The sequence below is a fragment of the Schistocerca piceifrons genome, chromosome 2, assembly GCF_021461385.2.
Source record: "Schistocerca piceifrons isolate TAMUIC-IGC-003096 chromosome 2, iqSchPice1.1, whole genome shotgun sequence".
In the NCBI taxonomy this organism is placed as follows: domain Eukaryota; kingdom Metazoa; phylum Arthropoda; class Insecta; order Orthoptera; family Acrididae; genus Schistocerca; species Schistocerca piceifrons.
This window is the reverse complement of record NC_060139.1, coordinates 1,085,686,742-1,085,699,635: the sequence shown is the minus strand read 5'-3', so window position 1 is coordinate 1,085,699,635 and position 12,894 is coordinate 1,085,686,742. Positions and strand designations below refer to the sequence as shown.

Below are 12,894 nucleotides of genomic sequence, written 5' to 3'. Positions count from 1 at the left end.
GACACCTCCCCTCTGTCCTCAGAGATTATGAAATGTCTGACTTTCTTTTTGTGCCTCCATAAGTTCTTGTTTACTTTGATTAGTCACATAATACATAGGTTACATTTTACGGTTTTACATGGTACTTTTACACAAATCTTCAGTCCTTGGTATATATACCTTGACATTTTTACATAAATTTTTCTTTCTAGTACCTTATTACGTAATATACATCGTTCAAAGTTCTGTACACACTTCATAGCATCTAATACGTTACATCTTCATGTACACCTTCTTTTGTCTTTTTGTTTCACGCATCCTTTCCACTACATTAAGTCTCAGGTTTTTTAGTCTTTCTATAATCTTTTTAACTTGTAATCCAGTGAGAGCCTTACATCTGTGTTTACACATACACTTTTTGTGCCTCATTCATTTAATATATACACATTCTACTGTAGTCAAGTTATTTGCTATTTGTTTCACTACCAATCGCTTGTCGGTGCGGAGTATCGGAGACTGCATTACTGGCGTGTCTCTACCTGTCACTTTGGCTGGATGCGGAGTTTGACTCCGTTCTCTCCACCCCACTGTGTCTGGGTGCGGTGTGAGACTCACCGTCCTCTCCTCTTCCTCCTCACTACCGGGCTCGGTGAGAGGGCTGGGAGTGTACCTAACTACTTGTCTTTTGGGACTTCCAGTTACCGTGTTATTGGTTACACATATTCTAGCACAGCACCTGTTGCTCAATCCACATAGCTGTTTTCCACACCATCTACAACCCTTGCACTATATGCAACAACAACAACATAATATTATCAATAAAGCAAGTGATCCCGAATATCCCCACTTGGAATACTAGCTCACTGACCATCCCTTACATGTAGTCAGTTGCTGGTATTCTATTTCGTCTTGCAGGTCTTCAATTTTTCTGTCTGCTGCTTTTAATGTCTTACAACGCGTTCTAGGGCTAGAAGTACCGGGATGTCTGACACTTCTTGTTTCTCATTTTCTACAATACAGCAATCTAAATCTATGTTTAGTGTAGGAACTACAAAGTGCTTACTGCTATTGTGACTGGAGCATAGTTTGTGCTCCATACCCCTTACACTTATTCCTAAAGCTTAATTTGCCCGTTCCTCATATAATGAGATCCGCCAGTGGCGAGTCATTACAGAGCACTGTTAACCCTGCGTCCTTTGGGACGAAGAACAATACGTTGTTCCGTATCTGCGTCTAGATACTTTCGTTTAGTGCTATATATTTTAAATTACAATCAGGGGGTATTGCTCTTACTGGTTGAAGTATCCTGGCTTCGCACCTTTCATGGTCGTTGGATGACATTAGTACAAATGTTTGCCTGCATATTTGATGTTTTTCATTTACGCTTTTACAGGCCAACTGGTCTCTGGACAGTTGCGCATACTGCCGTTTGGCGTCATCCATCAGCAAAAACTCTTTCTCAGGTATACATAAACAGCCTCTTTGTACTATCGGCCATATCTTATAAAGTTTATATTCCTTACTATCCACTAGTGGTACATTTAAAATATAACTTAGCGTATTGCCGACACTAAAAATACACTACCGACAATAAAAATACACTACCGGCCATTAAAATTTCTACACCACGACGTGCTACAAACACGAAATTTAACCGACAGGAAGAAGATGCTGTGATATGCAAATGATTAGCTTTTCAGAGCATTCACACAAGGTTGGCGCCGGTGGCGACACCTACAACTTGCTGATATGAGGAAAGTTTCCAACCGATTTCTCAATGACTGTTAGCAGAATATGGAATCTGTGGGTTCAGGAGGGTAATATGGAACGCCGTGCTGGATCCCAACGGCCTCGTATCACTAGCAGTCGAGATGAAAAGCATCTTATCCGCATGGCTGTAATGGATCGTGCAGCCAGGTCTCGATCCCTGAGTCAACAGATGGGGACGTTTGCAAGACAACAACCATCTGTACGACAGTTCGACGACGTTTGCAGCAGCATGGACTATCAGCTCGGAGACCATGGCTGCGGTTACCCTTGACGCTGCATCACAGACAGCAGCGCCTGTGATGGTGTACTCAACGACAAGCCTGGGTGCACGAATGGATAAGTGTCATTTTTTCGGATGAATCCAGGTTCTGTTTACAGCATCAAATTTGTCTCACCAATGTTTGGCGACATCGCGGCGAACGCACATTGGAAGCGTGTATTCGTCATTGCCATATTGGCGTATCACCCGGCGTGATGGTATGGGGTGCCATTGGTTACACGGCTCGGTCACCTCTTGTTCGCATTGACGGCACTTTGAACAGTGGACGTTACATTTCAGATGTGTTGCGACCCGTGGCTGTACCCTTCATTCGATGCCTGCGAAACCCTACTATTCAGCAGGATAATGCACGACCGCATGTTGCAGGTCCTGTACAGGCCTTTCTGGATACACGAAATGTTCGACTGCTGCCCTGGCCAGCACATTCTCCAGATCTCTCACCAATTGAAAACGTCTGGTCAACGGTGGCCGAGCAACTGACTCGTCACAATACGTCAGTCACTACTCTTGATGAACTGTGGTATCGTGTTGAAGCTCCATTGGCAGCTGTACACCATCCAAGCTCTGATTGACTCAATGCCCTGGCGTAGCAAGGCCGTTATTCCGGCCAGAGGTGGTTATTCTGGGTACTGATTTCTCAGGATCTATGCACCCAAATTGCGTGAAAATGTAATCTCATGTCAGTTCTAGTATAATACATTTGTCCAATGAATGTCTGTTTATCATCAGCATTTCTTCGTGGTGTAGCAATTTTAATGGCCAGTAGTGTATCTATGACTATTATTCTTAACAACTGTTACCCTTGGTCTTCGGTTGGTTCAATAGGAAGCTTTTTGTCCTTCATTTATAATCAATTCTAAACACGTAACAATTTGCACCGGATTCACGAAATTGTGGTTTCAACAGCACTTTTTGTGTATTCACTATTGCATTAATCAGCAAATCATATTCTTGTTCTAGCTTATTGAATATCGCCGTTATCTTACAAATTGCTCGGTTATTGTTAACAAAATCATCGCTTGCTATACCTTATTATTGGTACTGTTTTCGAATTCCTCTACATTATCACTTACCTTCCGGATCCCATAAGCTATTATTTTCTCGTTCTTTACTACTGCGTTTATCGACTGAATAAAAGACAGCGGTTACCTGCTCCTTTGACAACCGAAGTAGTTCTCTCTGCTGCTCTTCTAATGTATCAGTTTTAGCCTTAAAGAAGGAGGCATCATCCTCGTCTAGCGTTCCAAATAATACTTTACTAGCTTCACCAATAAAGCTTAAAATTCCCCGTTTCTAACGACTCTGTTCGTGTCTGGCTACTTGTCCTACCAACTCTTGAGCTTCTACTATTGAGCGTGTCAACCGACTGCTTGCTGCGTGTGTTCACACTCTGTCGTACATAGCTTAACCGCTGGCAGTCTTGCCTTCCAAATTCCTACTGCCCTTGCTGCTGCCTGCTACGTGCTCTCGAATTTGTCGTGCAATTCCTTTAAATTAAAATAACTCACGATCCTCCACGTGGTGCTGTATTAACTTGCAGTTCCCTTATTATCATAATAAACTCCTGCAGCCGACTGGAATCGTTGCACTTGCACATCTAGCTGCGTCCTCAGGGTCTCGTTCCCCGCTGTACTGCTCAGCACTATGCCTATCAGCATGATTAAGTCCATCATTCTCAATCCTTGTCCTCCTGTCATCGCTAAATCAAAAGCTCTTTCAGTCTCTCCAATTCAGTAAAACTTCCGCAGTCTTTTTACGTTAACTCAACAAACTTTAACAACCATTTTACTTCAATTTAAAATAACTCTCACAGCCCGTTTGCATTACTTCCTCAACTCTTTTTGTCACTTTACATTACATCAAAGCTCTACTTCGCTCAAAACTCCTTTCACCTAGCTACTTCATATCAAGAAACCTCTTTTAATCTGTTGGCATGCACCTTTACACATTTTTGACCTTTTATCCTAATCGCTACATTTGGTTCTTTTACGTCTACTACTGCGTATGGTAGTCTCCACTGACCAACTTTTTGGACCTTCCCCTCTGTACAATCTCATCAAATGATGATACACGATCGTTTTTGCTAAACTGCATAGGATTTTGTGTTTTGTCGTACTGCACTTTATTACGTTCCTTCTATTCTTCAGTTGCTGCCGTTGCCTCCTGATGCAGTATCTGCATCCTCTGACCAACCTCCGTAGCCTAATCATCATAATTATTTAGTACGTTAGCTGGATTCTTCTGCAACAATCCCGGTAGATTTCGTCCCGAAAAATAGTTTGAATGACGTGTTTCCTGTCGTACTGTGTGTTGTGCTAAATACAAAAGTTGCAAATGGCAACCAATCATCGCAGTTGGTTTGTTCGGCATTAATATAGTGACGTAGCATCTCTGTGATCGTTCTATGCGTTCGCTCTAGTGCACCATTCATCTGTGGGTGATGCTGATTGTCTGTATCTTCTCTATTTTTAATAACTTGCAGACTCGCTTTAGTGTTTAGCTCAAAATATTACTACCCATGTCACTTAATATGGCAGTCAGTGTACCGAACTTCAGATGATCTGCTCCACTAGTTTCCGGGCTACCGTATTGGTATGTTGTCGCTCTGTTGCCTCCGCTATGACAAACTTTGTCAATGAATGAAACTTCCTGGCAGATTAAAACGGTGTGCCGGACCGAGACTCGAACTCGGGACCTTTGCCTTTCGCGGGCAAGTGCTCTACCAACTGAGCTACCCAAGCACGACTCACGCCCCGTCCTCACAGCTTTACTTCTGCCAGTACCTCGTCTCCTACCTTTCAAACTTCACAGAAGCTCTCCTGCGAACCTTGCAGAACTAGCACTCCTGGAAGAAAGGATATTGCGGAGACATGGCTTAGCCACAGCCTGGGGTATGTTTCTAGAATGAAATGTCAGGATGTACCTATTCCTTGTTCTTGATATGGGTAATGGGCCTACTTTATCAATATCACACCTCTTAAAAATGAACTCTGGGGTAGGCGTTATCTCTGGAGGTTGCTACATTTTTGCCAGGGTGATCTTATTCCTTTGGCAGCATTCACATGTTTTTATAAACATTTCTATCTAGGACTTCATTGCGACGCAGGTACAGTACTCTTTTAATCTATCGTACGTTCGTCCCATCCCCTGGCGTCCTCCTGTCGGGGAGACATGCATCTGCTTTATTATGACTAGTTTTTCTTCTTCACTCAGTTCTGGGCCTGCATCGTCCGTTGCTATCGATCCCTCCCTCTGTCTCGGGCGCCGTCACGTCGTCCCGTACCGTTGATGCTGCTGCCTCTACGTCGCTAGCCACACCTGTGCGACGCTTCGTATATATTGCGTATATTTCAAAGTCGTGATAATGCATCGGCTACTTGATTATGTTTCCCTTCCTTATACAGGATTTTATAACCGTATTCTTCTAGCTTCAATCTAAACTTCATCACTCTCGATAATGGGTCTGATATGCTTTCTATCCACACCAGCGGTTTACGATCTGTCATTATCTTAAAGCTTCTCCCAAATAGATATGGCCTAAAATACTTCACTGCCCATACTATGGCAAGTAATTCTCTTTCAACAGTGCTATAGTTCTGCTCTGTTTTGTTTAATGTTCATGATATAAATGCTACTGTCAGATCATTTCTAACTTTGCCTTGACTGAGATACGCTCCAATTGCAAACTTGCTAGCATCTGTAGTCACTATAAATTGCTTTTCAGAGTCCCGGGATTGCAATATGGGTGGCGATATTGATTTTTCTTTTGATTGCTGGAATTCTTCTTCTTGAAGCGCTTCCCATGCATACAGCATTTGTTTCTTCAGTAACTCATGAAGAGGCTTTGTAATTCAACTGAAATTCTTTATGAAACGCCTATAATACCCTAACAGACCTAAATAGGCTTTCAGTTCAGTAGTGGTCTTTGGCTGCGGGTAGTTCTTTATCACTGTTACCTTTGAAGGATCTGCTTGCAGCCCTGTTGCCGTTAATATGTTTCCCAAGAAAGCGACTTCTTTCCTCAGGAACTCACACTTATATACTTGTAACTGTAGGTTAGCTTGCCTCAATCTATCTAGCACTTCCTCTAGCCTCGCACTGTGCTCTTCCAAGGTAGCACCCACTACGTCGTCCAGGTATATAAACACCCTGTGTCCCTTAACTCCAGTTACTGTCGTATTCATTAACTTTTGAAATGTTGATGGTGCGGCCTTCAGTCCATTGCCATTTTGTAGTACTCATAATGGCCTGTGGCGTGCTGAATGCTGTCTTTTCGCAATCTTCCTCATCTATCTGCACTTGATAGTCAAAAGCCGAGAAGTACTTCGCTTTTTCTAAGCTATCTAGAATTTTGTCAATTCCTAGAAGTGGATACACCACATTAACGGATATGCCATTCAGCTTACTATAGTCCGCCACCAATCGCCACTTCCTTTTACCACTGGGATCTACCGTTTACAGCAATAGCAGCAATGGGCTGTTTCAGGGACTAGTATTGGGGAATTTATCCCATCTGCCAGTATTGCAGTCACTTCGCTTTGTAGCGCCTCTTGCTGTGCTTGCAAAATTCCATAGGGCCTTTCATTGATTATCGTTCCCTCTGCCTCCCGTAGGAGAGGTATGCTACGTTTCACTTAGTCTGTATGTGTCAGTGTGCCTCCTGGCAAGTGGAAAACGTCACTATAGGCAGCACATAGTTTTTCTAACTGTTCCTTCTTTTCGCGGTTTAAATGTCCTAATCTCATATTTTCCTTCAGAATACTAACTCTTGATCTTGTTATGACCCGAGACTTTGCTGCCAAGTTTCGAAACCTTATATTCGCTTTGCGCGGGCAAACGACAGCAACGTGCGAACAGTCCACTAGCTTAGCCTTTTCCGAAACCTTCTTTCCCAGTTGCCGGGTCATAACGATCTGCTCTCTGTCAGAGTCACTTACGTCAGTGCATTTCCCTGCTTCTATCCCGTATCGTCGCTACAGTGATTCCTCGTTCGTCTCTGCTCCACTTATACAGGGTGGTCAGAAACAGCCTGAAGAGCTTATAAGGGCGTTGCGGGTAACGTTGTGCTGAAAAATAATTACGGTTACTACAAAAATTCGCTATGTTGGGCAGTTTCAGACTTATTTAACACTGAAGTTCGCCAACCAGGACGTTGCGTACGCAAATTCATACAGCTTACCAGAGAAACATTTCCTCAGACCGACTAAAAGTAGCTTTTCGTCACCTAGCACTTCCGAAAACTGCACGTTTTAATTGGTAATGAGCATTTGAACAAGTAGTAACCTACGGACCCACAGATGTCTACATTACCGCATTTTACCACGTGCAAGTTCTTGAATTTGAACGCATAACGACCTGATTGACTAATGTCAGTGCTAAATAACTCAGAAACGACGCAATATATCGAATTTTTTTCGTAACACTTATTACTCAGCACAACCTCCCCTGATATACAGGACATAAAATCCTGTCTGAGGCGTGCGATCATTTTTATGTTAATAATTGGCAACCAATGCTGTACAATCGCAATAAAGTCATGAGATGTTCCATTGACTCTTTTATTAGAATATGTTATGTGTTTCGGGATTAGACCCATCTTCAGACATCACAAACTTCAACTACTTCCTAACCAACCAAGCGTACAGTCTGCTTCAAGACTGCTTGTGTCGCAGTCATATGTTATTCGACACTTTGAGCTGTCAAGGCTGTACTCCTGGTTAGTTAGAAAGGAGTTGAAGTTTGTGATGTCTGAAGATGGATGTAATCCCGAAACGCGTAACATGTTCTAATAAAAGAGTCAATTGAACATCTCATGACTTTATTGCTATTGTACAACATTGGTTGCCAATTATTAACAACCTCCCCTGCAATATCCTTACAAGCTTTTCAGACAACTTCTGATCACCCTGTATAATATACCAGGAAGATGTAAATTAAAGTAGTATCGTAAATTTTTAGCCTATGTTACCTTTCTTGCATAGGTGGATTGAGAGTTCTTTCATGTTTCATTGCAGCTTCTGCATTTTTGGCAATGTTTCATACGTAGTCATTCACAGTATGGTATTACCACATAATTGTGAGACAAAACGCAGTGAACCCTAAAACCCGAGTAATGAAATGCGTAACTGCTACATCCATCAACGAGTATAAGGAAAACGTCGTCAAAAATACAAAACTTGCAATTAGACCCCAAAGAAAAAGCTTATGAGTCATCTAAGAAGGCTCAGAGCAGGTCCACTACAAACACAATGGTATGTTGCCACGCTGTGGGAACTTGACTTTTAACCACTCTCTTCGACATCATATGATCATCACGTCTCTCCTCCCCTACCAATCTGACATTTCAATCACAGAGGTATCGATTGAATTAATTGATGTAAGAGTTACCTATTTCTACTTTCGGGAGCTGACACTTCAAATATTTCTGTGATTAATTTTCCTGATATTAAGTTATCTGCAACCGTGTAACCCATTTCAGTATCGTTTGCCTCAATTTTTTTCACACAGGCCCATGATGAAAATCTACAGGAAGCGTCTGAGAAATATGTAATACAGCCATTGCTACAGCCTCATTAAGTTATCACAGAAACTCTTAGCACTGGCGTGTTCGTAATTGAATAATAGTGTCATCATGAGGTATCCCTTTCCACAGGTAAGGCAACGGAGATTTATCCTTAAGGCGACACAGCCACAAGATCGTCACAAACAACGTAAAAAACTGAAAGAGGGAGGCGGATGTTCCAGCTCGAATTGTGTCCCTACATCATTACTGATGGCATGCAATTTCATCACGCAATCCGCTGGTTACATCGCGGTAAAGAAATGGGACTTGAGAATACCAACAGTCTTGTTGCAGTGGTAATACCGGTTCCCTTCAGATCACCGAAGTCAAGCACTGTCAGACTCGGCTAGCACTTGGATGGATGACCGTCCGGGTCTGCCGCGTACTTTTGGCAAAGGAGGTGCACTCAGCCCATGGAATGCCAGTTGATTGAGAAGTACCAGCTCCGTCCACGAAAACAGACTACGGCTGGGAGAGCGGTGTGCTGACCACATGCTGCTCCATATTCGCATTCAGTAACGCTTGAGGATGACACGGTGGTCAGTCGGTATCATAGGGCTTTCCGAGGGCTGTTCAGAGGGAGTTCAGTCTAGTCTTTGGACTTTACTTCATCAGGTAGCTACTTCGGAGCTACGGAAGTAACATGTAGAAATAAATAATTTAATTTATCAGCAGAGATGTTCATACGGGAAAGAAAACTGAAGATTGTACCAGACTTCAAGTACCTAGGGGTCACAATAAGAGACAGCAATGGCATTATTCAGAGCCAAAATGTTCCCAATACTGACGTACGGCATAGACATTGTCGCAACACATCTTACAGTGAAAAACCTAACGACACTAGAAAGAGTGAAGGCAACCTAGATAAAGAAAGCAGTAGGAGTGTCGAAAACAACACGATCCAGACTTTTATACCTGCTGTAAAGGTAAGCCTTACTCATTCAAAGCCTACCGACAAACCTGATGTTACCCAACAGCAGCGTTTTGGACAGTCTACTTAAAACACAGAAGGAAAAAAGGGAAAACGTTACTCCAGAATTTTACAGCACAGGGGCCATTATTGACCGAACATGGACAAAGGAAAACTCAGAAATGAGACACGTGATCACTAGAATGGCAGTCCATGGTTTGCACCGTCATATTTGCACCACACGTCATATTATGAACCAACGCAATGAGTGAGTGTAAACTTTGTCATTAAATATGCAAACGATACCACACAGAATTCTGTACCAAAAGGGCACGATCAATAAGTGACTATGCAAATCACAATATGTAAAATTTCTAATTTAGTTTGCTATTATCACTGTACTTTGAATTTGTATGGTTATTTGGCTGCAGTAAACTTATTATTAATTTATTTCAGTGTTACCAGATATGGCACCTCTCAAGTTTTTAAGCAGAGCTCCACGGATATCTAAAATGATAGGTTGTCTGATTATGCGTACTCGTATTAAGTGTGCCACACGCATATAAATGGAAACAAACAACATGCTCTTTTTCGGAGCGGCAGATCAAACAGCGCACTCTCTGGAACCTCCGCTGACGTCATGTATGCGTCAGCTGCGATTATGTTTTACACATCAAGTAAGGGCTGGTATAGCGAAAGTGCGATGGGCAAAGCTGGCGGAATAACGCTGTCAGTCATCAAGCGCTACGACCGAGCAGTGTTGTGCTGCGATAAAAAAGCAAGGACAGAAACTGTCATCTGCGTGAAAGGTTTGCAGAGCGGCATCAAGATGTCAAGGTACGGAGAAATATACGTATTTCATATTTGTCTCTGTCCACGAGTTACTGTATGAGTTTGTGAGACAGGTTGAGTACACTATGTTCAAAGTAAAAATGAAATGACACCTGACCTCGTTTACAGGATTAGCCCTAAAGCACAAAACTGTGATATTTTTAGCGTAGTCGGCAATTAGCACGACTTGTCTTAAATTGTTTGCATTTTTGAATTATTCCAACTGGAAGTGACACCTGCCCGTTATACTTCACAGAAGTTGAAATATATTCAAATTCAAGAGCTTCAAATTTGTGTTAGATGTTATCTATTTAAATTACGTAACAGTACATTTTAATATCAAAGGACAATTGAGTTTTCAGAATTAAAGCACTTTCTTACAGGGAAAATGAATTATTGTAACAATTACATGTAGCTCCATGAACGTAGCATAAATGCTAAACAGTCAACTGTCATAAATGCGGTACGGTTCTTATTTACTAATGTTATAACAGCTTCAACGTTACTGTGGTTATATTTATGTCATGCATATAATGCATGGCGTTAAGATGTCATACCCTGCTACATATTGTCTGTTACGTTAGATCGTGTTTGGACTAGTCAGTAGAAAAATTTATTTTGCAACAAACTAAGAAACATACATACATCATATACGAACGACCGAAAAATGCAGTTACAGTTAATAATAAGTCCAGTCACCCGTAGCGTCGTTACTGATTGGCATCTCCGATGCGTGCTTGAAGCCAAACTTTCCGCATATTCACGTGGAAAAGACCTTCACATGCGTCCGATTTGCGTTGACAGCTGTTTCAAAGTGATCTTTTTTTCCTTGCAACTTATTTTTGGTATAATACGATACAGTAACTGCACACCTTTCTCCTCATCCCGCTCCCTGCAAAACCTGCTGCGGTGCTTCGGATCATTTTCCTCCTGCAGTACTCGCCCTTCATTTTTGCCGATGAACCTAAATTTGACAGTCGGTGTCACACAACTGTGATAAACGCGGCGCGCAAGCTGCACCCATATCTGTTCTTGTGTATCTCAGTCAAGAATTCAATGTAAACTAATGCTTTGTGGCTGCATGAAAGACAAAGTTTCCTCCTGTTGTGCTGCGAAAGAACTAAGGCGATGTCTTTTACGATTGTGTGTAATGCCAACCACGCTCTTAATTGAGAGACTTTATTTTGTAACTTTAATTTTGACAATTTATCAATCCCAGTACGTAACAGTGTTCTCGGTATAGGCCTATGCAAGATATTAAAAAGGTATTCCCTATTTTGAGAGAAGGTAGCATGAACCAAAAGAAGACAAAAAAGTCCAGTAAACATGGACTCTAAAATTCGTATCTTAAGAGCTATGAGCACTTGTTCATCTTCGAGCAGAATTTCTATTAACGTATGAACAAGAATTACTGGTATTAAACAAAAAGACCTGATGTACTACCAAGCAGGTTGACTGGTGCAATGTAAAGTCGGTTTCAAACAAACGACTTGACTGTTCTGCAACAAGAGGCACCACTGTAACAACGGCTGTAGGTGAGGTTCATGCATGATGAAGCAACAGCCCATTTTATCGAAAATTTCCGAAAACACTTCATACAGACAATTAATGGACAACGGATTGGTCTGGGAGGTCCAGTACATTGACCAGTCAGTTCCCCCGATCTTAATGCCTTGGATTTTTTGTACTGGGGGACACTTGAAATCTGTGGTGTATGCAAGCCCCATTAATGATGTACAAAAACTACGGGAATGCGTCAACATCGCCTCCCAGGGCATGTGACAAATCTGGAGTTTTAAGTGAATGCATGATTCCCTAAAATGTCGGATAGAAACAAAACTTACTATGAATGGATAGCATACTATGCTACTCCCTTAGCGACGTCTGATTAAATGCAGGTCAGATGTAATAGTAAGTAAATTAGGAACTCCGTTGTGTCACAGTAACAGACACTCAGAATATAGAATACTTTTTTAACACCTTGTATTTACGATTGATAGAAATAGCTGTACCGTTAAGTTTGTTTGTCGATGATGGTGTTGCCTACAGGTAAGTACTATCGCAGGACAACCTTCAGGAAAAGCAGAAAGACTTTGACAAAATTTTCACTCGGTTCAATGAATGGCTAATGTTTGTGTAAGATAATCGCAGTAATAAAGAGAAACAAACAGGTAATGTCCCATAACAAGTTTAGAAGTGTACACCATGAGCACATCACATCGGATAAGTATAGATGAGTAATACTAAAAACACACATGAAATGATTTAACAGAAATACAGATCTCAGTCGCAACCGGGCACTGAATTAATTTCAATGGTGATAAGTGAAAATTTGTACAGGACCAGGACTCGAATCTGGGTTTCCCACTTTTAAATCAGCGGTCATCTTAGCTGCTTCGGCTGTCCGGACACACTTCCCTCCAAACCCAAATTCTCAACTTGTTGCACCGTCCGTTAACCTCATTGCTCACCGCTTTTATCTTGTTCCCGCGAAGAATTCGGACATAATGTGCATCTGCAAATGAAATCAATATCGTCAAGGTTTATATGCGAGTGTGTGTG

General features: G+C 41.8%; 1 protein-coding gene across 1 annotated transcript; it reads right to left on the bottom strand.

Moving 5' to 3' along the window:
• Nucleotides 1–1,317: 1,317 nt before the first annotated feature.
• On the bottom strand, nt 1,318–3,626 carry LOC124776146 (the record flags this gene model as incomplete). The annotated part of the gene is made up of 4 exons (XM_047250983.1): nt 3,538–3,626; nt 3,377–3,402; nt 2,954–2,979; nt 1,318–1,365 (listed from the first exon to the last, which is right to left on the bottom strand). Coding segments are annotated over exons 1-4 (189 nt in total), but the record flags the coding sequence as incomplete, so codon positions are not given.
• Nucleotides 3,627–12,894: the final 9,268 nt, after the last annotated feature.